At 39.8% G+C, this 24,193-nt stretch overlaps 4 protein-coding genes across 4 annotated transcripts in view; 1 reads left to right on the top strand and 3 right to left on the bottom strand.

The window, feature by feature from the left end:
- LOC145910936 (uncharacterized) overlaps window positions 1-12,967 on the bottom strand; it is a 28,007-nt gene extending 15,040 nt beyond the window's left edge. Inside the window, exons 1-2 of the mRNA XM_082998162.1 lie at window positions 12,775-12,967; window positions 12,438-12,561 (exon numbers count right to left, since the gene is read on the bottom strand). Of these exons, the coding sequence (XP_082854288.1) occupies window positions 12,438-12,561; window positions 12,775-12,788 (138 nt within the window). The 5' untranslated portion in view covers window positions 12,789-12,967. The remainder of the gene's footprint in view (window positions 1-12,437; window positions 12,562-12,774) is intronic.
- Window positions 12,968-15,282: 2,315 nt separating this feature from the next.
- On the top strand, window positions 15,283-17,084 carry LOC145910289 (DNA-directed RNA polymerase II subunit RPB3-like). Its single transcript, XM_082997360.1, has 6 exons — window positions 15,283-15,453; window positions 15,570-15,695; window positions 15,811-15,939; window positions 16,004-16,133; window positions 16,197-16,350; window positions 16,480-17,084. The coding sequence occupies exons 1-6, from the start codon at window positions 15,331-15,333 to the stop codon at window positions 16,649-16,651; spliced, it is 834 nt and encodes a 277-aa protein (XP_082853486.1). The 5' UTR covers window positions 15,283-15,330; the 3' UTR covers window positions 16,652-17,084.
- Window positions 16,736-17,923, bottom strand: LOC145910290 (uncharacterized). Its single transcript, XM_082997361.1, has 5 exons — window positions 17,754-17,923; window positions 17,554-17,692; window positions 17,209-17,282; window positions 16,994-17,153; window positions 16,736-16,924 (listed from the first exon to the last, which is right to left on the bottom strand). Exons 1-5 carry the CDS (start codon window positions 17,879-17,881, stop codon window positions 16,736-16,738), a joined length of 690 nt encoding a protein of 229 aa, XP_082853487.1. The 5' UTR covers window positions 17,882-17,923.
- A 1,353-nt stretch (window positions 17,924-19,276) lies between these two features.
- Window positions 19,277-23,360, bottom strand: LOC145910288 (uncharacterized). Its single transcript, XM_082997359.1, has 6 exons — window positions 23,153-23,360; window positions 22,667-22,740; window positions 20,909-21,200; window positions 20,125-20,689; window positions 19,883-19,959; window positions 19,277-19,742 (listed from the first exon to the last, which is right to left on the bottom strand). The coding sequence occupies exons 1-6, from the start codon at window positions 23,352-23,354 to the stop codon at window positions 19,501-19,503; spliced, it is 1,452 nt and encodes a 483-aa protein (XP_082853485.1). The 5' UTR covers window positions 23,355-23,360; the 3' UTR covers window positions 19,277-19,500.
- Window positions 23,361-24,193: the final 833 nt, after the last annotated feature.

Raw genomic sequence — 24,193 nt, 5'->3', positions numbered from 1 at the left:
CAAGTTGCGGGATTTGTATGGGAATTTACGCAAGGTGACTCAATCGTTTAAAGACGGACACACTTCATTTGAACTACAAAAAACTATGTGGCGCATGCGATGATTTTTTTAGTTTTTTTTTTTCGCTTCGGGAGTTGTTTTCTTATAACACGCTTGTTTTTTTCCCAAAATGTTGTCATCTTTTGTGATTGTAGTGAACTACTTGTTGATTTACCCATGGAAAAACGCCAGTAATTTAATTTGAGTTTTCTGTCACCAATTCCATTTCTTATTATACCATGCCACATCAAAACATATATCCATATATCACCAACAGACAACAGTGTCCTACCGTATTTACTCGACTTTAAGCAGCGGCTTATCAAGTTTTTAACCTACCATTTGTGCTGCTTACATTCGAGAGCGGTTTACAGTTTTTAATGTCACACCCATATTTTGTCTGCGGCTCTGTATTTTTTGATGAAATTTCTTCAACTCGCTCCATCGTAACAATAAGGTTATCGCAGAAGGCATCTGACAATTTTATAAACGACAGATTTGTTGACAATTATTGTTGTAGGGCACCCCAGTTTGCCTTTAACATTAATTGCTTACGTTAGAGGGCAACTTATAATAATTTTTAACACCGGCGAATGCCGTAAACAGTCGAGGGCGGCCTACAATCGAGTAAATACGGTATTTATACAAACGCCCTGCTATGGCAAACATACTGTTCTTAAGCCGTTACAACTATAGTGCATCAACGTCCGAACCCAAAAAAGGAACGCGCAGATTCTGATAAGTTGTGCAAGACAAAATCGCCGTACAAAATCAATGATTAATCGCCATGGTGAACAGGCGCCAAGTTAATACTCACGTACCACTGCAAAAGATCTTAACGCGTGCTTTATCCAGCAGCGACTCATTGGAGTCCAGGCTTGGGCATAGGGCAGCCATGCATAATTCAACGACCCAGTTAACCGCGTTCAAAAAATGGCGACGATAACACACGTGCATTGGCCGCAGTGACGCAACAGCGCCATTGTGACGTAACAAAAGCTCGTGGGACGAGATACAAGCTATTGTTTATCTGTAAACAACCATCAAGCTGGGACCCCAGTGTCGGCGCACCAGCAATAAGGTGCGAGAAATAACACGTGGATAATAGTATTTGGCAGGCGAGAAGTACAACCGTATGCATTGCGGGTGGGATACTAACAAACAAACACACTGAAAAAACAAACAATTGGATGAAAGTCTTATGATAGCGAGGAGATATTTGCTGCATTGCGTTGCATTAGCAAAAAGGGCATCAGATAAGAACCCGTGGGTATGATAAATCGACTTGTGTTAATATCTCCTATCGGTTTTCACCAATCTTGTGCATGATAAAAGTCACCGAGGATAGGAATATCAGATGCATATTGCCGCGGACATATTTGATCAATTGGATTAGATTACAGTAAAAAAATTTAAAAAAGGCACAACTACTTCACAAGAATACCCCATAATAGAAAAGATGCACATCCCTGTACAGTTCGATTAAAAGTAGGTACATGGTATCAAATTTCTGGAAAAAATCGGATAATATAAATCCGCATAAAACTGTGTGAACAATGCATAAAATGTGCAAACAGCAGAACTGTGCAGCTGATTTACCCGCAGAGTGCAACAGTGAGCCAGAAAAACGCCCACATGGCTGTTCACACGTATTTTTTTACGTCACAATCACTGGTAAACATGGCTGAGTGACGCAATAAGGAGGCAGCGCACGATCAATCGCATTTAACTTTGCTCTCACTGTATGGGCTTGCGGAAATTTATGCGTGTCAATTACTAGTGCGACAAGACTGGTGATTTCTAAACGCCTGTTGTTATGTGTTTCTTCACTCATTCAGTCTATGTGCTAGTATGAAATGACCTTTAGCTGAGGTCGGCAACCTATATTTTCGACGCTACATGTGGCTTTCACCCTCTGCTATGACTCGACGAGACGGCAGTACATTTAGAAACAACTATTATGTAAATGAATAAGATACCTCAAAAAGTAGTGGTGCACTTGCTTGTCCCTGTACGTTTTTACAAGTTCACTGAAAATGCACATTTACGCTGTTTGTGCGTTGAAAAGTCAAAGTAATCCTGAGTATGTTTTCTTTGTTTGTGATAGGTTGCCGACCTCTGACCTACTGATTTTTTTTTTATTTCTTGCCCACATTTAACGAGCTAAGGCAGTTTCTTTCATGGAGTTTGGTAGAAACATAAAACCGCCTAGCGTAAAGTCGTGTTAATAACTTAGTCCTGTCTATTTTATCGTGTGCTCGTTAGCAGCTGGCTTGTTTCGTCGGCCAAAACGCGGTGATAGCAACTCTCCCATTGTGGTATTTGTCTCACGTTGTGTATCCAGTGGTATGCCCGGGGCGAGGCGATTTCTCGGAAAGCATACTCATTGAAATAAACATGTACATCCTGTCACTGTCCATAATTCCGGGCAGTAGGTAGCATTTTTTTGAACTGAAGTAGATAAAAAAGCAATGCATATTATCAATTACAAAAACGTTACTCTTCGTAAACTTTACGCCTTTTAAAGTGCATATGAAACGGCCATGACAACTTTGCGTAAAACTAAAGGTACATCTACAACAAACATATATCCAAAGTTTTTCGGTTCTACGTCAACTCAAAAATGTAGAAAACTGCACGAAAAATAGCGGCGACCAAAAATTCTGAATCTTTTGCGCTGTGGCGAAATTGAAATCACACAAGACGCTCGCGTCGAAAAAATGCATTGTTTACATAGGAGAAGGCGCCTTATATTGCAGATATCGAATAGTTTCAAACATAGGAGAATCCACAGATTACGATACCTCAAAGGTCAGAACAAGGTTTTACATCACACTAAAATATGTCACTGTGACGTCACCAACCAAAGACTTATTTGTCCTCGATCGTCGGAAAAGCAAGGGTACAGCAGCAACGACACTACTCTGTACTTCGATATTGTGCGTTTCTTTGCTCAGTGACATTACATGACGTCATTTTGGGTTTGATATCACAACTTTAACCTTACCTTTGATGATTCCAACATTTCTAGTTACAACTATATTGCGAAAAATACATTAGTGGTTGATTGTGATTAATTAAATAAATCATTTATGACGCAAACTCGTAGGCAACGCCACTGTCGGACAAAAAGTGGTATTATGACAGAATAACAGTGTTGTGTTGCATAATCAGCTAATTTGGTCGGTTTTTGTCGGCGGTCTTTGCCAGCCTCAAAATTCAATCAACCTACTTATGCTGTGAGTGGACAAAACGACAATGCTTAGTTGAAGGTTTGTCTCTGTCGTGATTTTTAAAGTTCATGCACTTCTTCACTTGTTGTGCTTGTGTCCAAGCATCTTGTAATGAAATCAGTGTGAGCGAGCATTGTCCAAGCAGCCATAAATTAACTTTTCTACAGCCCTAACAATGCAATAAATCGATCGAGCGGACGTTAGCCCGGTTAGAATAAACTGTTCAGTTCTCAGTGATTCATTCATGGGCTTTGCGGTAATCGCCGGTACAATAAAACGATTTCAAACACCAAAATCCACGCATTTAATTAACACCCGCTTTAAGTAATCACGCAAATATGCAAATGCAGATTGCCTCGGGGGCCGGAGCGATTTAAATTATGCGCTTTCTAAAAATAAAGTGACCAAGTAGATTTTGCAATTTTGCGTGGCACCACGTCGGTAAAAATGTATTCTACAATCGTATCCCATTCGTTTTGTTGACAAGAGTTCGGAAACCGCGTTACGCAGCATAGTGGGTTAGTCAACAACGGTGACCAATTCATACAAATGCTTAATAAGCGAACAAAACAATGTTGTTTGTTTGTAAAGCACATGTTATTGCAGGCTATTTTATTGACAAAAACATTCAATCCCTGTCGCTGTTAACGTCGTGCGTATTCCAGCAACGGAAACAGGAGAAAGGTATGTGGCGCAACTGCTCCTGTATCCCGAAAGTCCATCTCGTCAAAAACACTTCGCTTGTTGCCTAGCAACAAGTTAATCAAACGGACAAATGACCAACCGGTAATGGCAACCATATACTTTGTCGAAAACCAGGTTTTGTTAAGGGGAGTTCACCTATCGACCATTGTGCGATCACAGACCGATTGTGATGACCGGTTTTGAATGTCAACAAAGCACACCAGAATTGCGCCGTAAAGAAATACTGAAAACAAAGCGGTCAAATCCGTATGACAAAGCAAGTATTTCTAGTGTTTTCAATTTTTTTAACAGAGCCTCAGTCGGGTAATTGGATTTTTGCAAAATAAGCAAACAGGCAGTACTTTACCAAATATGGACATACACAAACCTTGTTAGGTAAACAAATATAAAATAACTGCTTTAAATAACTGGTCTTCTTGTTTAAGTCAGCACCCTGCAGCACACCATATATTTCCTGGAACGCCGACTGCAACAATGGAAAGCAACCAGTATTACGACACAATCGAAAATAATGGCCGTGAATGCCAGTCGTTGGGAAAAACCAGAAGGGAAGTAGGGTGGTCGCGTTCATGGGGTTTTTACGGTTTCGACTCAGAAATGCAGGGTAAAAAATTCTTTCGAAATCGAAATAGACTAAGATATCAAAACACGATAGCTGCCAACAAACGGCTAATGCACCACGAGATTTTTATGACGTTAATAAATAATGCATATCCGCCATAGTGCAATAATCATCATGGCAATAACAAGAAATTCTTCGAGGTACTGCGCGCTTGCAACTATTTACAACAAGTTTGCTGTAGTATAGCCTTCATTACTGCGTCACGTTGTTCCATTCTCATTACCTGTCCCGAATTCTGAAAGCCACAGACAAAGATGAAGACGAAGTTTTTCATAGACAGGTTTCTAATTGACGTCGTGGAGGGGGACCTGGACATAATATCACGCCCCGTATGATGACAGATCAGCAAACAAGACCCAGTTTGTTAAAAGCGATTCAGCTCATTCCCAAACCAGTCGTGGCACCAAACAAGAGCGCTGGAGCGTGTACTCGGTAATAATGGTATGGGGGTCAAACCTGCACAAACAGGGCTTTTGGACCCCAAAATCTCTCGTAATTTTGTAATTTTACAATGTCCGATTTGCAGCATGAATTTTGTCAAAATAGTTAGCGGAGTAGTATTGGCCCCTTGACACAATTTAACTACGGTCGATGAAAAAAGTGCTCCCGTTTGACTAAAGAATTCATGGTTTCAAAGCTAAAGAGAATTCATTTTTGTAACTACATTATTGGGTAGTTGCGCAGTCCTCCTCACACACTTGGTATGACAAACGTTGTAAACCATATTGGTCTTGGCTTCGGGACAACTGCACGTATCAGAGCAACACTCGCACATAACAAATGGTCAACATGGGGGGAACTTTATAGAGACAATATTTGTTGTTTTTTAGCGAGTTCATGAACTGGAACATAAAACAACCAAATGGTGTTGTAGGATGTCTATACAGTTGATCTAGGTATTATCTTCTTAACTACAATGCTATTCAAAAGGTGTTTTGTTGAAGATAGTTTATCGAAAACTGGTTGCAAACCACAAAAACATCGATTCCTAAAAGCTGGGGAACTATCAAATGTCTGACAGCTTTAATCCCACAATCACTAACAAAAAAAACATGTTAAAGGCCTGTGTCAATTTTCAAAAACACTTTATTATCAAGATTTTCCAGCGCTTGTCGATGTGTTGTTAAAAGGATAATGTTAACGCACGTAATATGGTTTTCGGATTGACATCTGCTAAATTAAACAACGGTTCTATGAACTAGAAGTTTTGACGTCATCTGGAAAGGCCACAGACTGGATTTGTGGTCGTGGCTCAGGCGGGGGTTAAATGAGCGGAAACGGGCGACTGGTTAGGAATGAGGTTTTGTTGGTTTCAATGGTTTTATGGCATTTTAGGGGATTTCGCTAAACAACAAAGACCATTAAATAAACATAGTTACGTTAAAAGGCTTGTTTCTGTTTTTAGATATTATTTACTGATGAGGGGACAATTTTCCAAATGTGAAATAATTGTATACGCAGGATAAAGGTAATGAGAAATACAATATATCTGTGTTGATTTTCCGGTTTCTGGATTATGCCGTGATCATTCCAGAGGGAAAGTGTACTTACCCAGAACACACCTAAAACTGTGACACGAAGAGAGTAATAAGGTACATTGACCAGGGTTAACGTTTGGAGAAGTAAACAGTAAACCGCGGGAGTCGGGGTCCGATGGTCAATAAAGCCAGACGGTCATCAGACGAACACCACGTTGAGCCGAAAAAAAAGCAGAAGGAATGTTCGACATGCCACAAGATACAGTCATCGTTTATATAAATTTCGCACTGAACTGTTTGGAGCTAAAATTGCGTCACTTTCTTCACCAACAAATTAGGTGAAGACGTCGAAAGTATTAGGCAAGTAGCCTTCCACAAAAACGGAAGCATGGTAATGAGTTACATCAGGCAATGTAAACATAAACATTCTTGCAAACGGTTGTTGGACTATCGGGAGTGTTACATTTCCAAGCAGTCTCTTTTATGAACAAAACTGTAAAATTGCCAAATCTTGCATTACCAAGCTTATAAAAATCTACCAGTTTCGCTCACTTACTGGTATGGGAAAACACCAACAGATAGCGCGAATAGTAACAAATCACTCTATATTGGAAGTTCCAGAACTAGGTGTACTCCACATAAATGTTGGATCAAACACCACAAAGCACGTTGTTTTGGTTTAATTAGATTGAAAAGGAACTGTTCTGTTCTGTTTGACAACGTGATTGGCCTGTGGTAATGTGGCAAGGCGCAGAGACCCTACATTAATCACACAGGAAGTCCTGCCAATCCAAGCAATATGACAAGTGTAGCCGAGCATATGATGTTGACTATGTCAAAGAAGTACTAGTAGTCACTGCGGGTTTTACGCGCCCAAAAATAACCAATATGTCATCCTCAGCAAAGGCACGAACAGAGTTTAATTCAGTCCATTTTGGCATCAAACGGGTATGGATTATTACGAATAGGAAGAATCACACAAATTGTTAAAAATAAATGTATTTTTGAAGAATCGAAATTAAATTTAATGGACATTAGTTTCAGCTGTTCTAAGTATAGACAAGAATGGCAGAGTGTAATAACTGGCAAAGGTCATGTAACAATACGTGCACCATACTGGCTTTGTTTTATCAAATGCCTATCAAACACCGGAAGAATATACTATTCACAGAGCTCGGGTCATTGGAAGGGTTTAGCTCGTTGTGCACACAAAGAGATACAGATCAATATGTGAAAAAGCACAGCATTTCGGTGACTTCCTATAAGCCATTAGTTAGGCAAAATGTGCAAACGACCGCATCAGTAAGATGATCGATAAGACGCGACTTATTTCGCTACTTTTATGGATTACGCGTCCTGCCCGCCAACATGATGACTGCCATATGGTGTTCACACGCTTCAAACGTGATTTAACGACGGGAGTTTCGACTTACGTTGTAGACTGTCACGTCTACACAGTTTTCAAACCACGCAAGTCTGTAAACAACACCGACGTACCTGGTTAATGTATCCGTATCCACTGTGGCGCCACATTATTGAGGTGTGTGTGCTAGCGGCGATATCCAAACTTACAGCCAGTACTCCATTACTTCTACCTTTCTGTCAAGTGGCCACAAAACTAATGTCCGACTGCAACTGTTTCTATCACTGTGAAAGCTGCCTTTTGTGGGAAAACACTGCTGTTGTTCCTCTGTGAGGTGCTTCCCTGCCACAGTGAAAACGTGAATGACTCAGTCGGGCGTAACATACAATCGGCCCGGTTGTGTCTGCCCGCCGACGAATTTCGAGAGAAACAGCACGGAGCAACTGGCGTGGGGGAGATAGCTTTAAAAGGCCGACGTCTCTCCGAAAGCAGAGAAAGTGACGGCGCGAACTGCCTTGGTGATTTGAGACAAGACGGCCCCTTGCAACGCAATGAATTATAGACAAACGTGCTGTCTCAAGTGCACAAGGTACGGTTTTGTTTAGCTCGTCAAGGGCTTGAGCCGCTATTTTTGGAGGGACCCACAAACCAAAATCTTTTTTCAGCTCAAGAGGAAAGCAACATATCTGTGAAACGACTAGAGTGTAATATTAGTTTTTTACGGTGAGGGAAATCGCTCGAAACAAGTTACGGTCGAAAGTAAACAATGAAAATCGCCCACGCAAAAGCACTTTCCGCCGCAACTAACATTTTTAACCTTTGTTGAAACACGAAGAGTTAACCGTTCTTTTGCAGGTTAACCTATCAACCACAAGCAGAAAACAGAATGGCAACAAAGGGTCCCACTGCCTCCAACTTTTTGTGTATTTTGGCCGGCCATGTACCGTTTGGCTCCAAGGTATGGCGGTCTTTGAGAAGACATGCTTTCTACCGCACGGCGAAACTAAAACAACACGCAGTCAATTCCAAGGGCAACCGCACATCTAAGGCGCCTCGGGAAAGAGGCATAATCCTCATTGACATCAGAAAGCTCGGTTCGTAGGGCAAACATCCAGTTCTGACGTCAGCGAACGCCAGCCAACAAAAGCTAGCAAACATGCGATGACAGGAGGCCCATTCTCCCAAGGTTAATTGCCACCGAATACCATACCCAAGGCGAAGCATACGATAAGTAAATGTTCTGGAACCCTGTGCCAGAAGAGATTATACCTTCTAGGAATAGTACACAAAAGTAAAAATTTTAACTATTGTGTTATGTCAGTTTATGACCAAAGCAATACAATTATATTTTGTAGGCAATGTGCCCTAATTGGTTTGTATATTTGTGAATACCATAATCCATAAAATACTGCGACACACCTTTCGATATGGAATATATACGCTGTAAGGTGATATAAAAATTACTTGGTTGTCCGATGTGGTATATGTAACAAAGCAATAACAGAGTGCGTTTCTCTTTCTAAAGAGGTAGATTATAGCCAATAAACGAAACCTTGAAGTAAAAACTATGAAGAAAGGCACAAAATTACGGCCACCCAATGTACAATTCGTGTGTAATCCCTATTTTAGTCGAAGGGTAACACACTCACGAACAAGCAAAGAGGATAAATGATCCGTGAACGCCGTCTCCTTCAGGTCACAGTCAATTCGCCCAATGGAAGAAAACAATGGTCCGCGCCTAACGCAATTCTTGATGAACTGACTAGGTCGGGGGTGATATAAACAAAACCCAACTTTTGATCACTCTCTCTGTGGTAATCTTCGCTAAGCTGCAATTCGGGAAGACGGAAAACCGGTTTCACCGCGGCGATATTAATCGTTCTTTATCGGCTTTAAGTCGCCGGGATTAAACAACTTCTTGTAAGTCGCTGCTTCGCCAAAATACGTTTTCAAAATTATAATTTACCGAACTTATTCTGTTCCACAACTGCAAAGCCACTTGCTTTGTAACCGCGCGCTTTTGACAGAATAGTTGTGAAGCTTCAAACACTCTTCGGTCAATCCAGAGTATCGGGACAGGATATCATGTGTGTACGACCCTTGCATATCATGTTGAACATGCCAATGGACCGATGTAACATATCTCCGACCACCGGCAATGCCGAAAGTCGCCTTGATTGCACAGACCATGTTACATAGAGACTACTAAACACGGCTTTGGAATATAGGCAGAGCAAACGACAAATACGCCGAGGCGACGAAAGTGAGGCGCCAGTCGGGGCAACTGGGTCAAGCTCGTCTTTGGGATGACGTCACCGTAAGTGTGTGTTGTACACAATGCCCGTGTGTACTGCTTGTGCATAATCGAGTGAGCATAACGAGCTATTCGGACTCGACACAAATACAGCATAATTTCGTATAGCGCGGTTTATAACATTCATTAAAACCTCGAAGTTACAGAATAAAAGTAGTAAAGTACTATTGTTCACAACCTCTGTTGAGGTTTAATGTACATTTGGCTCAAATCTAAAGAACAAACAACATCAATCCCAAGTTGTTGTGAAAAACCTATTTAGATGTTTAGGATTTGAATTATTCCAAAATGAGACTTCGTATTCTTGACAATTGCACAGCGAAGTTACCAGCAAATTGCTATACACGTGCTATTTTCAACCAGCAAAAACTTGTCCCGCCACTCTAAAAGACAATACGTTACCGCAGGCGATAACAATCACACTTCACCACCCCTGTTTGTGTCGCACCTTCCGACGTTGTTTGAAGGATACTAATTGCAACTCACGGGGAGTACTAACGATTACCGCTGGCAACTGGAAGTGGATACCCAACCGTGCAACTCTGTCCCATACTGACATTGGTAGAGTTATAAAGAAAACAATTGACCACGTTGTGTTTTTTGCACATTTCGTTACATCCTGATGAAGAGCTGTTGCATAGCAACGGAAACGTTGACACTTGCATCTAATTTAGCCCGAAGAGCCGCCTTGTAGTATTAAATATGCCTGGCAACATCACCAAAGAATTAAAAAATGTCTACAGTCCTGAATTGATGTTTTTGGTAATTGCAAACTGATATGGTTTGTTTGTTAACATGTTTAGAGCAATCCCCAGCTGACTATATGTTGTCGCGTGTTAAGTGAAAGCTCAAGTATTAAAACCGTTCACATAACGACAGAGGACAAATATACATCCGCATTCAAATGTGCCAAAACCGGGTTTTGCAACTGCTTCAATGTCGAAGCGAGTAAATCCGAACTGGCGGACAATTAACGATCGATAAACGCACCAGTAACGCTCGCCAGGGGAGGTAATTTCGCCACTGCGACGAAATTAATAGTTGGTCGGAAAAATCAAGACGTGTTTGCTGTTGAACAGGTGCGGGTGTAAAGAAGGATACTGCACCAATTCACCCAGCGTTTAATAACTTACACATGCTACAGATCGAATCCTGTATGTTGTGGCAGTACTTGTACAAGTTGCGGTAAAACAACTAGTAACTTGTCAGGTAAGTGGTAAGACATAAACACGGATTGTTTTTCTTAATACGCGGGAAACATTACACGAGAAATAAGCGCATCGAATAACGACGCCAAATATGTTTCAATATGAATTGCCAAATATGTTTCAGGCATCAAACGCGTGGCTACCCAACAGTTTGTTTACAACTGCTTGAACAAGCCCGAACCTTAACATGGAACACAGCATTGCACCTTGTTTATACAGCGAAGGGACGAACCTCGCACAAGGGCACTCGGCATAAGCGTGAAACAACAAACGGTAGGTCAACCGGACTCCACTCAGTGGCAAAGGCTGCTTGATGTTGCAGCCTTGCAAGAGGTGAACAAAGAAGCAGCACGGCACAGAGCAGTACAATATGACGCGGTGATAATATGCCTGTGTTGTGTGTGCAACACATTGGCAACAAAGGACTTGAATTGTTTGTGTTAATTAGTTAAATCTCACTCTTGTAAATAAATAAAAGCATCTTTTTGGTATATTATACAGTTTACCTTCACTAACCATATAACCAACAACCACAAAATACATGGTATCCATGTAATAATTCAAGTATGAAACACACATAAATTCATGTGAGTATATAAGGAAACACACAGCGAGTTTTAGGATGTCCAAATATTCATGAAAGGTCTTATATATTTTGGTCACGACTGCACAGCATTTATAGCCTTTACTCTCTCCGATTTCAGTCATATTTCCTGCCATTAATGATCAGCCCAAATACATAAGTGTGCAGCATTACAACAGGCAATGGTCTATGAGTTTATGTAGGTAGCCACACAGAAAATTTACAATGTACATGACTACCTGATATGTTCAGTTAAAACTAAACCGATCACAATTTCAAGTTGTTTAAACACCTACAATCCAATTGACCGTGTTTGGACAAGTGCACGGTAACCAATCCAGACTGGGGTCAGATCGACAAGAGGGGTATGAGCTAAAAAGCAGAACCATAAGGACATGGCAATGCAAACAAAGATATTGATTGCCAACAGGATGTCAGAGCAATACTGACGCAATAGCAGAAGCTTCAAAGGATGTTTTACAACAGTCAACACAAACCTTCACAAGAAATAAGCCATAAATAAAGTAACTTTGTGTCAAAAGTTTAACTACTTAATAGGTGAGATAGATGGATGGATATGCATTCTGGTTACCTGGTCGGTACTGCCTGGACAAGAATATGTCTTTACGAGCCAAACCTTGTTGGTGTATTACCCTCAAGGCATTTTCTACTGAACATTCCACCACAAGCATTTAAAATACTGCTGGCATGACAAATACAGCTTTTAGGGACAGTCACACATTCTCCAAACTTTATCAAATCACACAGGGTGAAATCAAGCGACCAGGACAAATATTTTCCCACAAGGAAAGAAAATAAAAATCAAGTTTTACTCCAATACAGCATAAAAGGTGTGGCTTATCTGCATGTGATAGCTAGTATATACACTTACCACTCTTAAAGGTTCTGGGAAGGAAGGCAAGTCTTCACTGGCCTTGGAGGCTTCTTGTTCTTGTCTACGACGATCACGTTGTCGTTGTCGAACTTCACTTATTGCCGTTGTACTGCTTCCATAGCTAAGAAAATTGCAAGTTACAACCTGTTTGTACAACAAAAAATCTTAATCTCACTAAACTTAAAAAAACACACATTATAAAATAAGCTTTTTAGCCTTCGAATTGAATCAAATAAAATGTAACACCAGTACGTACTGTTTTAAGTTAGAGGTTAAACATGTTACCATAGATATCTAAAAAGTTAAGAATCAACAGTAAACAAAATTTACTGACCTTGTGTTAGCCATTGGTTGTTTTGCTGCGGAATAATAGCAAGGCTAAATTCCAACAGCGTATTACAATTTGATTTAGGCAGCATACACCACAATCAGACAAAATGCTTTCAATCAAGTCTTAATACAGCAGGGAATCATTCTGACACTTGCACTAATAGTTACCAACCCTGGTGGTAACACTAGTTTACAAACCTCTTGATTTAGAAATAAAAATCAATAGATTTACAGTCTTTTTTTACTGGTCATGTGCAAAAATCAATGGTATTAGCCATGATTATCCCTTTAATTGCCAAATAGGCAAAATACTCTTAAATCAATAAACATGGCAAAATTCTTCTAAATGGTTACCTTGATTGTGCTCATGGTAGGCTACTTATATACCTACTAAATAAGGCATAATACTTATTAGATTTATTTTGCCAGAATGTGTGCCTACATTTGCTACAGTTATTGTGTGCCAGTGCCACTCTAACACAATTTGTCACCTTAACAGTTTCATCATAAACTTTACAGAAAATAATACTCGGAAGTTGAATAGAAGTTAAAAACAGAACAATTTTTATTGTGTTAAATTAGGAAATTTAAATAAAAAATACACTAACTGGCAAACGTTTTACCATCATAGCCTCTACACCGAACAAAACCAGCATTTGACTATGTTTATGTTTACACAATTTTACACAAAATTAAAAACAACACTTCTGCAAAATCCTGATATTCAATAAAATTTCTTGCAATAACAAATTCCTAAACATAACTGAAAGCGCATTTTTCTCTCTCTCACTCTCGGTGATCATCTCTCTACTTTACTTATCATCCTGGCGAAATTAAGAAAAAAACTCTGAAATCCGTTCCACATGACTAAACAGCATTGTTAATGTTTGCTACACATTTTAAGTAATTCACTGTGCATTGTTTTAAACACTATTTTTATTTTTATTTCTATATTGTATCTTTTTTTATTTATTCTGTAAAACACTGTGCGAAACGTCTACAGCCAATTCATTAGTAGTTTTAACAGATATAAACATGTGCTCCTTCAACTCTTTGTGGGACGTTTGCACAATTAGACCGCGTTTCGCTATTTGACAGACATGGGTGCAAATGCTGTAACATGGGTGCAAATGCTATGTAAACATTCCTGAAAGTTTCCCAAAACTTCCCAGTCTCTTGGCAAGTTAAGAAAGAAAAAATGGCTCAATTGATTGTCGTCGCGTGATTGTAGACAATGTCAAGTATGTGTAACAAGCCGAAAAAAATGTGCCTATGCGAGGACATTATCGTTGGAAACCAGCCTTTGGAAAAGGAACCTTCAAGTTTTAAAGCAAGCATTGATGTTCGTGGGCCCCTATTTGCTATTTATGTGACCCCTAGACGGCCAGGGGCCCTGGTGTGCCCACCGGCAGCAACCCTCTCGTGAGGCCAGCCCAAGAGAGTGGGTACAGTCAGTGGGCCAAAAATGTCTAATGTGACATACGCATTAAAAAAAGGGCCCAAGAATGTCTGCTTTGAAGATTTACATCGGAAAGACCCCACCTTCATTGTCCTGTGTTTTGCTTTGTGATCATTTATTTTTTCGACCTTTACATCACTTTCAAAATGTTCGCATAATTTATAATGTTTATATAAACTGAAATAATGTAATATAGCCGTTTATATCAACATTTGGTTAAATGAAATACATCAAACTTGAATATTAGTGAACATATAAGGCTACAAGTAAGTACGAATAGATAAAGCACACAAAACAGAGAATTTATGGAACTGGAAAGTTCGCAACCTTAAAAAAACAGTGATTTCGCACTTGATACCAACTAATTTTTAGGGATGCACCGGAAGCTAGGTATATTTAGTATAGATTAGAATCATTGTTTTAGATGTACAAATTTGTTCGTTTCACAAATATGATGAAAATCAACTTTAAGCAGTTATTGGTACAGTAGTCGAGGTTATTCTTTAAGTGCCAATAAAAAGCTGTATTATAGGATTAGATCCAATCCAGCATAAGTTTTGGTAAAAATTTTTTGCGTTTAAGGAGATGGATACTAAAATTAGTTTCGAAATCGGCCGAATAATTAAATCGCTAAACATTTAAAAATTTTGAAAATTTTGTTTTGTCGTGCATATCAGTCTTCGGTGATATTGTCTACGATTTAACCAGAAAAACTTGTCTAGAACCAACAATGCACCAAAAATTTTAACTTATACGAGAACACTTATGAATGTCGCTTGAAATTTTGGACATGTACATGGGGCAAAAAAATAAAAGTTCGAATAATAAATAGCCCTACGAAAACGTTTAAGCCTTCTTGTGCACAATTCCATCAAGTTTTGCCAAAAATATGGCAATGCTTAAACACAATACGTAATTGGCATATTAAACAAAAAAAGACCAAACAGATTACTAAAATTTATACAAATCTGTCTTAAAAAAATAAAAAAACAAATATTCAGTTGTTGCGATTTCGGATGACACAAACGTATTTGTTTGAAGGCGCCAATACTACACAAACGAAAGGAATTTTTTTTGTAACGTTGGTAAATTTGTTTCAAGATGCCTTACGCAAATCAGCCAACAGTTGCTATATCAAAATTATCTGAGGATTATGTGAAGTTTATTATTGAAGACACAGACCTGAGTACGGCAAATTCTCTTCGTCGTGTGTTTATTGCTGAGGTAACAAAACGTACATTGTTTAATTGCTATATACTCGCCACACGACATGGTCAATTTCGACGGTGGTTGTAGGCCCTATAACTAAAGATTTTCCAATGCTATCCATTTTCTTACAGGTACCAACATTGGCAATTGACTGGATTCAAATTGAGGAAAACTCTTCTGTTTTGAATGATGAGTTTTTGTCACATCGCATTGGGCTTATCCCGCTTACATCAGATGATATTGTTGACAAAATGCAGGTCAGCACGTAGGTTATACATATAAATTATATTTGCAGATAATAGGATGTATGCAAATGTATTAGAGAAATAACCAATGGTAAATTCCAAGAATTAATTTATCACACACTTTTAGTACTCTCGTGATTGTACATGTGATGAGTTTTGTCCAGAATGTTCTGTAGAGTTTTACCTTGATGTGAAATGTAACAATGAAGGGACACGCCAAGTTACAACCAGAGATTTAGTTTCCATGAACCCCAAGGTATTGGCTAGTCACCAATTCAAATATTACATTTAATTTTTGATTACTTGTTCATTACTTAAAGGTGATGCCAATAACATCAAGGAGTCGTGGAGACAGCACTGCAGTGTTTGGTGAACAAGACGATATACTGATTGTAAAACTAAGAAAGGGCCAGACCTTAAAGTTCAAGGCATATGCAAAAAAGGGCTTCGGTAAGACCCATATCTTCAAAAAATCATTTTCAGTCTTAATTTGGTTTTTGTTATTATTTCCAGGGAAGGAGCATGCTAAGTGGCAGACAGTTAGTGCTGTTGCTTTCGAGTATGACCCTGACAATGCATTGCGCCACACAACATTTCCAAAGCCAGAGGAATGGCCCAAAAGTGAATACAGTGACCTTATGGAAGAAGATGACAAGTTTCAGGCAGAGTAAGTTTTATTTTATTTACTAGGCACTTGGCATCCATTCAAACTCTAGTCAAGAAGTGCGTTTTCAGTACATTTAACATTATGAGTTGCAGCTTCAACAACAAACTCGACATTCATTTTGTTCTTCAGTTTTGATCCACATGGAAAACCTAATAAATTTTTCTTCAATGTTGAAACCACTGGAGCGATTAGGCCTGAAAACATTGTGCTGAATGGACTTGCCGTACTGAAAAAGAAACTGAGTGATCTGCAGACCCAGCACAGCCAGGAACTTCAGCAGGATGGCCTCAGCATTAATTGACCTTTTTCAGCACAATTTGTGTAGCAGTACTGTTCATGCCAAGGTTGATAGGAACGCACAAATTGTGGACAAGTCGAACATGTCTCAACATGTCTTTTCCTCAACAGTTTTTACTTTTTGTGACTTTAGGGGATTCTCAACAAAATTAAACATCTGCGGTCCAATTTTTTCAATGTAGTTGTGTCCTCGCTGCATCCACAGTTTTTGGCACATGCCGAACTTGAGACATCTTCTAGCTTTGCATCCAGCACACATTCTAAATCCATCCACAACCTGGGATAACACAATGAGGTTTATACCTGTTTACAGTCCGCCAATTCACATCTGGATTTTCCAAAATACCTTGTATTCTTCTGGTGGGGCCTGAGGAATCACATCTGGATTTGTTTTATCTTCTTGTTTCATTTTGGAATAAATAACAAACCTGCCATCATTATGGAGTTGTGTGTGTCCGATGTCTTCTTCTGTTGGTAAACCTTGCGGAAACCGGATAGGCGTAATTCTGTATTGTGGTTAATACAATTTAAACTAATTCGGTTTCGCTATAGAAGACTTACTGCACTAAATGCTTGACGGTCCACAATACTTCATTGCTCTTAGGAAAGTTTGCCTGTATGCTGATATCGAACACCTGCAATTACATAATTTTCATAAAACCTGCAAGTGATCCATGGTTTATAATTTGGATGAAGGACTAGTCAATAAGAGTGCTGATAGCTTGGACTGGTCAATGTTTATTGTATATTAGTGCTAGTGCTTTAGTTACTTTTTACAAGGGTTGGCCATAAAATCTTGAAATCCTTTTGAGGAGCACATTCTTCGCAAAATAATGTAAACTATGTACAATATCAAATGTAAGAATTGCAACAAACAAAATAACTGATAAGCTCAAGATTTGGTACCCTGTGCAATCCCAATTCCTTCATTGCTTCCTTTTCCCAATAAGGTTTTCCTTTCAGTGTTTTGATTTGTCTTATCATCCAAAATTTTGGTGGCTCCTCCAATGGATACTCTGGATACATTTCCTGTGGTTTTTCAAACCTACATAAGGCATTATTTTTTACTTCAGGGTGGTCATGGACGTAAATAGAAATAAACCAACCCTAGTTTTGCAGCGGTAAGTTTAATGGAGCTTGATTTTTTCGGAAATTTTCCTCTGGTGCGAATGTTGCCACATGGTAAAGATACATGCAAGTTTCGAACCAACTGCAGGCATACTCGCCCAGCCATTGTATTGTATTTAACAGCCGCCAGATCACAACAGCAAGAGAAGTTAACCAATATGCACTCACGCGTGAGATATTATATTGGCAAGATCGGATCAGAGAAACTTTACGAACACGAATTATTCAAATTTTTGTTATCTTCAAAGTTATCTATTTTGGGTGAAAGTCGGTTTGATAACAACTGAAACGATGACCGAAAAGAACAAGTTTTGCCATAAGAGCTTTGAATTTTTTAAATATTATGCCTGGTAGCGTCAGCAACAAATTGCTATCTATTTCTTTTGAATCAAAACATAATATCGTTAAATCAAACATAATAGCATTGGTAAACTGTAGACAGGGTGTGTACACGCACTGTTTCGACCTGTGAGGTCTCATCAGTGCAGCTGTTGCAGTGGCCCTGTGCTAGCTTTTACACTGATGAGACCTCACTGCTTTTTTTGCACATATATAAACATAATATCGTTCCACCAACAAATAAATTCAATTTAATAAACGTGTACTAGCAGGCTAGTGTAAAAGCTAGCACAGTGCCACTGCAACAGCTGCACTGATGAGACCTCACAGGTCGAAACAGTGCGTGTATACACCCTGTCTGCAGCTTACCAATATTATTATGGCTTTTTTTTGCACATATATAAACATAATATCGTTCCACCAACAAATAAATTCTATTTAATAAACGTGTATCTTACTTGCAGCATGTTCAATATAGTTAGTAATTCCACTTCCATCTTATTTTTTAAAAGACAAAATGTTGTCCTTTTTATGGTTTGCGTTTGTGGTATCCTCTGCAGGTAAACCACTTTCGTCTGACTCGATAATCGACAGGCAGTTTTTTACGCAAAAATAAAACGAATTGATTCGATTGTTACGTTTCAATAAAGAACTTTTCTTTCTTGTTTTTTACATCCGATATATCAAATACCGCTATTTACTCAGAAATCGTGCCATTACTGACTTCATTACAGTTGAATGGAAGTTGCCATTTTGGCAAATGACATCGAAAAAAAGAAGAAAAATATTGGACATTCCCTAATTAATTGATGACACCGGTAAATTGTGGCCGACAAGAATCAAACAACCCTATTTTAACACACTTTTATATATAGGCCTATTGCTTTTACAGAACCACATGCAAGTTGATACCTTTTAACTGAGCTGAAAATATTTGGGTACAAGGAAACCTTTTCACCCAACAGTTGTTCTGAATGCTGACGCTGACAATTTTCTTTTTGAAATTTAGAATTCGCTACATCCTTATTTAAAAATCTTTATGAAACTTAGTGACACGCAAATGAGTGGGTGAATCAGTACAAGGCAGTTTGCCGATATGTCAAAAAGTAGATCAAGCATTACAAATACGCAATTAATCTAACAGGTGCTATTTACTTATATCACTTTTAAAAATGAAACATTGTCAGGACATAGTCAAGGGTTGAATTGCACAATTTGCAAATTATGGCAGAGTGCTGGAACCGTTAAATCCCGATATTCCGTCGAAAAAAACAGGGTATATGTGCAAGATATTATCAGGCATGTCAAAAAAGCAGTAATAAGAAAAATGCAAACTGTGCTCATGGCGCTGGAAAAATTGGTATTTGGCCATAAAAGTGCACAAAATCAACGTCTAGTGTCAGAGAACACGCATGTTGCTACGATATTTTCTCTCAAAGGTTTTCTCGTCCAAGCATTGTTTGCGTTGACGTCGGTCGAAAACAAATCCCAGTATTGAAAATTCGGATTGTTCATCTCGTTGGCTCTGGGTCTTTCCTCCTCACAGTCCGACAGTAGGAGCGCCAAACACTCCGTGAAACTGCGCGTAAAACTCTTCCAAGATTTCTTTGAATCTTTGGTCTCGTAACCTAAAAAAAGCAAAAAAAGTTATGGCTGGTTTATGAGCGTACACAAAAACGAATCATGCAAATCATACAGCACAAAGAACAATGTAGTTTCGGCATTTTTGCAGTCTTGTAATAAGCTCACAACTCCCAATATTACTTACTATGTTTGTTCAGAATACTCTTTCTCATTTTGTTGAGGGTCTTCGCTGTTCGCTGGGTAAGCTGCGAATGTTCATTTCTAAAAAAACACATTGTAAAATTACTTGTTTGAAATTGAAGTGTTCTAGCTTTGGCATTTCCATTCAAAATTATCAGCTCCGAGTGTTTTGCACCTAATCTTAATCCTTCAAAGAAATTTTGACAAAATTTCGATGAAAACTTTGACAGTTGCAATTCTACCCACCTTGATCGCAGAAGCGGTCGGTTTTCCGCTGAATTCTCGAAATCGCACTTTGTGGCAAAGTTGCCGGTTCGTAGGCGAGCCAATCGCTTGCGGTGTTTGTTATAGTACATGTCGCAGGAGCACTCCTTTAACCAGGGCGTCGTGCCTCGAAGACAACGAAACACAAGATAGCCAAAACACAGCATATCATACGCTGGATGGCACTTCATGGCGTGCACCCGATTCTGGGCACAACGCGAGCTTATCCTGGACACAGGTCGACATTTGTAGCACTCGAACTCCCGTGGGCATTCAACCCATGTCGAAAAATCCCTTGCAAGTCGGAAATTACCGACTTTGACGTGAAGGCGTCCCTCTTGGTCTGGGCATGCCCTGCTGGGCGCGGCCGGCTGGAAGCTAACTACCACGTTAGAAGCGCTGATTTCGTTGTGGCAAATACGGATCGAGTGCATGTAGCCAAGTGCTTGTAGCAGCTGTTGTCCGATAACTCGCACCTGGCTCACGGGTAGGACTTGGTTTAAGGTGCGTTCCCGAAACCGAGCCAGAGACTCTTCGCCGAATTGTTCTGCATTTTTATATGTAGCGTTCAGTATACTTGCATATCTTAACATTTCTTGTAGTTTTACTACCACACCATGAACATCAAATCAATGATTACGCCCCCAATCAAAAATCAAATTAAAAAACATGATTCGAAGCTTATTCACGAATGATTCGAGGCTGATGTCCACATATTCAAACTAGTCATTTTTTCATATGACAAACTAGGGTGCAAAAAATTCACCTGTTGAAATGTAGAGGTTGCGTTGGCTGTCTAGCACAAACCCGTGGCACTTAAGTATGTGCGAACACTTGCGCACACAACGCATCAGAATCACTTCGCGGAAGAAATCTCTGTTCATCTCGATCTGGGTTTCAGTGACCAGGCCCCGACCGATGTGCTGGAACGAACGGCGCTGACATGTCGATCGAAGGCCGAACTCTCCAACTGTGCCCAGGTTGAGGCTTTGGTAGTTTGTAGCGATTTTGTGGAGGACAACCTCGTCTTTTACTACCACGTCGTGCACCAGCCATTTCTGTGCAATATTCAAAAGTATTCGTGTTACAGTAGAACATATTTGAATATTTGAATAAGAACTGAAGATGCTTTAATAAAAAGCGAAACATGTTTTCTAAAACTAGAAGCGTGGACACAAAGTTGTTCTAGTAACATTTAAAATTGAATTGAAAGTTAACTTGTGTCACGTGAAAGAAGTGCTGCTGGTTAGGTAGATTTCATGTAGGAAAAACAATTTATTGCTACAGTAGAACATAGGATAAATATAGCGCTGACTGCAAGTCGAACAGATTTATAATTTCCTAGTACTTTCTGAACATCTCGTTAACATTCGAAACAAGAAAAACAGGTATAGCCTCCTATACCGAATCCGATTGTTGCGTAATATATAAATATAAAGATCACTCCTAAAACTGCTACAATTTTCCTGCTTTGTCGCTTATAGATAGCTCCGATTGCCGTGTTTACCGTCTCGATAACAACCCAAGTGCCGAAGGTCGGTGCCATATGGCGACGTGATGTGGTAACCGAATAAACTAACGTTGTGGGGCATGTACAAACAACAAGGGGAGTGGGAAAATCAACAGCAAATAGAGGCAGCTGTTTTTATCAAACCATTTGTGAACAAACACTTGTGACCAAACCGGTGAGTCTTAGTTATCGTAAAAACAAACGGTTTTTATCTTATCGGTAAAAAATATCGTTGGAAATCCTTCTCGATCGTGAATAAACCAAAATGCCAAGGGCCGCTTGACTCGCTTTAGGTGCGATCGTACGGGGGACACTGGAGACTGAATGGGCGATTGGGGGGCGCTTGAGGACGATTTTTCTCTTGTAGCGTAAGTCAGTGTTTCCCAACCGGTGGTACGTTTACCATGATATACGGCCGCATTCCAGGTAGTACGCGAGCACCTTTCCGTAATCTTAGCTCTTACTTGGTGGAACGTGCGTTCAGCGCATTCACCACTCTTTTAGATGGAAAAAGAAATCGTCTGGATATCGACTACTGAGGAGACTTACGATTGTTTTTGTCCGACATGAAACCTGGTATTGAGAAATTGGTGTCAATGCACCAACCTCAACTATCACATTAGTTGACAAGCAACAAATAAATTCGTTTTGTTTTTTGTCTGTTCTTTTGGGCGTTATTAAATGACTAAGGTGTTTGGGGGGCGGTACTGAAAAAAAGTTTGAGAAACACTGCTTTAGGGCAACCTTTTTGTCATAAAACTGCCCAAAACATTTCATTTGTATAAGCCCGTGCAAAACAGGTAATAAAAAACATTGCATTATTGACACAATCTGAAACTAGCGCTCGTCTGCCACCGAGGTACTGCTCGTAAAACATTTTTCGGTATAACGTCATGTAACTATGGAGACAAAAAACTAAATACGTAAAGTTCAATTTCGTATGCCTGGAAAACTTACGTCTTGAGTTTACCGTGGTAGGCCTATACCTTTACGTGTTTAGTTCGTGGATCTTACCTGGCGGTGGTGAGTGTCCGTGCGCGGAATGCGCTTTATAAACTTGTGACGGTAAGTACTTAACAGGGCGCCGTCTGAAATACAAAAAAAACATTCTCAGCTCAAAGCTATATTCAATAGAAAATAAAAAAAATAATTGTGCGCACAAGTTAGATTTATGAACAGTGCTGCACCAACCTGTTTACCAAAGTAGCAGATTTTACGTCATCAGAATCACTAAAAGTTTTTGAATTATTATGACGTATTACACAAATAATAAATAGGCGAAAGCAACCAAACAGCGTGGTGTATGACATTTTGACCACACAAAAAAATTAAGGGTTATATCGCGAATTCGAATTATAAGTAAAACAGGTTACACGATCAATCGTTATATAGTATCGAACTCCTAGATAGATAGTCATGATGTCCGATCGATCACGCCCTCGCAAGATCAAAATCTTTTAAGACAAAGATTCGAATCGCTGACAAGGCGATCTTAATCACCTTCACGTTGTGTTTCTTTCTCCGTCGAACTTTCGACCGCGTCAGGCAAAGAAACTATCGCTTCCTCATCGAAAAGTTCGCAGTCTGAAGGTTGCGAGTTCGAATCTTCATCGGGGTGAACGCTTGCTTGAGAACTGGCAACGACCACTAATGGTGATTGGGAGTCTTGGGAACCGTTTCTTTGTCTAATACTGCGCGTCATGTTGCAGTTGTCTGTCACAGAAGTTGTAATCACTTCTGATCGCTCGCAGAGTGCTACCACGTCACGGCTAGCTTTGGCGTCAATTAAAATTTTGCTCATTCCTACAAATCACTTTGCGACACTGCAGCCTGCACGAACAATTGCAGAACAGATTAAAGCGGTATTCGGTGAATCACCAAACTGTGCGTACCAAAATCACATCCGGACTCGCCATAGGTTTAATGCATTTGTTGCTTGTCGTCCGACAGCATCAAATAAAATGTACGCAAACAACGCCTTCAACTCTCGAGCATACTTGGAACAATTTTTTTAGCCAACTTTTAAACATGCAAAACCTCTGAAAGAAAATTTCTCTAATCTTGTAAATTCAGCTCTCCTCGCCCTCCGTAAGTCAAAACCACCAACTAGAGTTTGTTTCTGGGATCGTGAACGGTTTGCCGTCGCGCTGTATGTCGAGAAAAAGGAGCTTCTGTTCTTTTCCGTTCACGATGCCCACAAATTAATCTGCCGAAGGCTGGTTTTCGCAAGGGATTGGAGTCCGATCGATCAAACACGTTCAAACACCTGCCCGTTTTTTCGCCAAGCAAAAAAAAATGCTGTGCAATTAGTTGGAGCAATTTAACATCGGCGACGGCCAAGGTCGTTCAACATAATTGTCAGGCACGCCGGACACGACACTTGAAAATTGGCGGCTATCAGACTCCTAATTTCCCGCGGATCGACCGCAGGGAGCTGAGGTGCAGGCAACCAGCGAAGTCAGTCGTGCGATCAAACGAAGCTTTCGTCCTGTCGCGTGAGACAACAACAGATTGCCTTGGGCTTGTTTCCTGCGGCGGACG

The sequence above is a fragment of the Ascidia mentula genome, chromosome 8, assembly GCF_947561715.1.
Source record: "Ascidia mentula chromosome 8, kaAscMent1.1, whole genome shotgun sequence".
NCBI classification, from domain to species: domain Eukaryota; kingdom Metazoa; phylum Chordata; class Ascidiacea; order Phlebobranchia; family Ascidiidae; genus Ascidia; species Ascidia mentula.
This window is presented reverse-complemented; position numbering and strand designations above follow the sequence as displayed.

Bases quoted from the DNA above. Each gene is read 5' to 3' on its own strand.
- LOC145910290 (XM_082997361.1), bottom strand. From the start codon at position 17,881: ATGGCTGGGCGAGTATGCCTGCAGTTGGTTCGAAACTTGCATGTATCT. The intron at 17,154-17,208 runs GTAAGTCTTCTA...ACCACAATACAG, and splicing joins ACCGTCAAGCATTTAGTGCA to AATTACGCCTATCCGGTTTC. The intron at 16,925-16,993 runs GTATTTTGGAAA...GTGTTATCCCAG, and splicing joins CCCCACCAGAAGAATACAAG to GTTGTGGATGGATTTAGAAT.
- LOC145910288 (XM_082997359.1), bottom strand. From the start codon at position 23,354: ATGACGCGCAGTATTAGACAAAGAAACGGTTCCCAAGACTCCCAATCA. The intron at 21,201-22,666 runs GTAAGATCCACG...AATATTGCACAG, and splicing joins CGGACACTCACCACCGCCAG to AAATGGCTGGTGCACGACGT. The intron at 19,960-20,124 runs GTGGGTAGAATT...GTGTTTTTTTAG, and splicing joins CGACCGCTTCTGCGATCAAG to AAATGAACATTCGCAGCTTA.
- LOC145910289 (XM_082997360.1), top strand. From the start codon at position 15,331: ATGCCTTACGCAAATCAGCCAACAGTTGCTATATCAAAATTATCTGAG. The intron at 15,696-15,810 runs GTCAGCACGTAG...ACACACTTTTAG, and splicing joins ATATTGTTGACAAAATGCAG to TACTCTCGTGATTGTACATG. The intron at 16,134-16,196 runs GTAAGACCCATA...TATTATTTCCAG, and splicing joins ATATGCAAAAAAGGGCTTCG to GGAAGGAGCATGCTAAGTGG.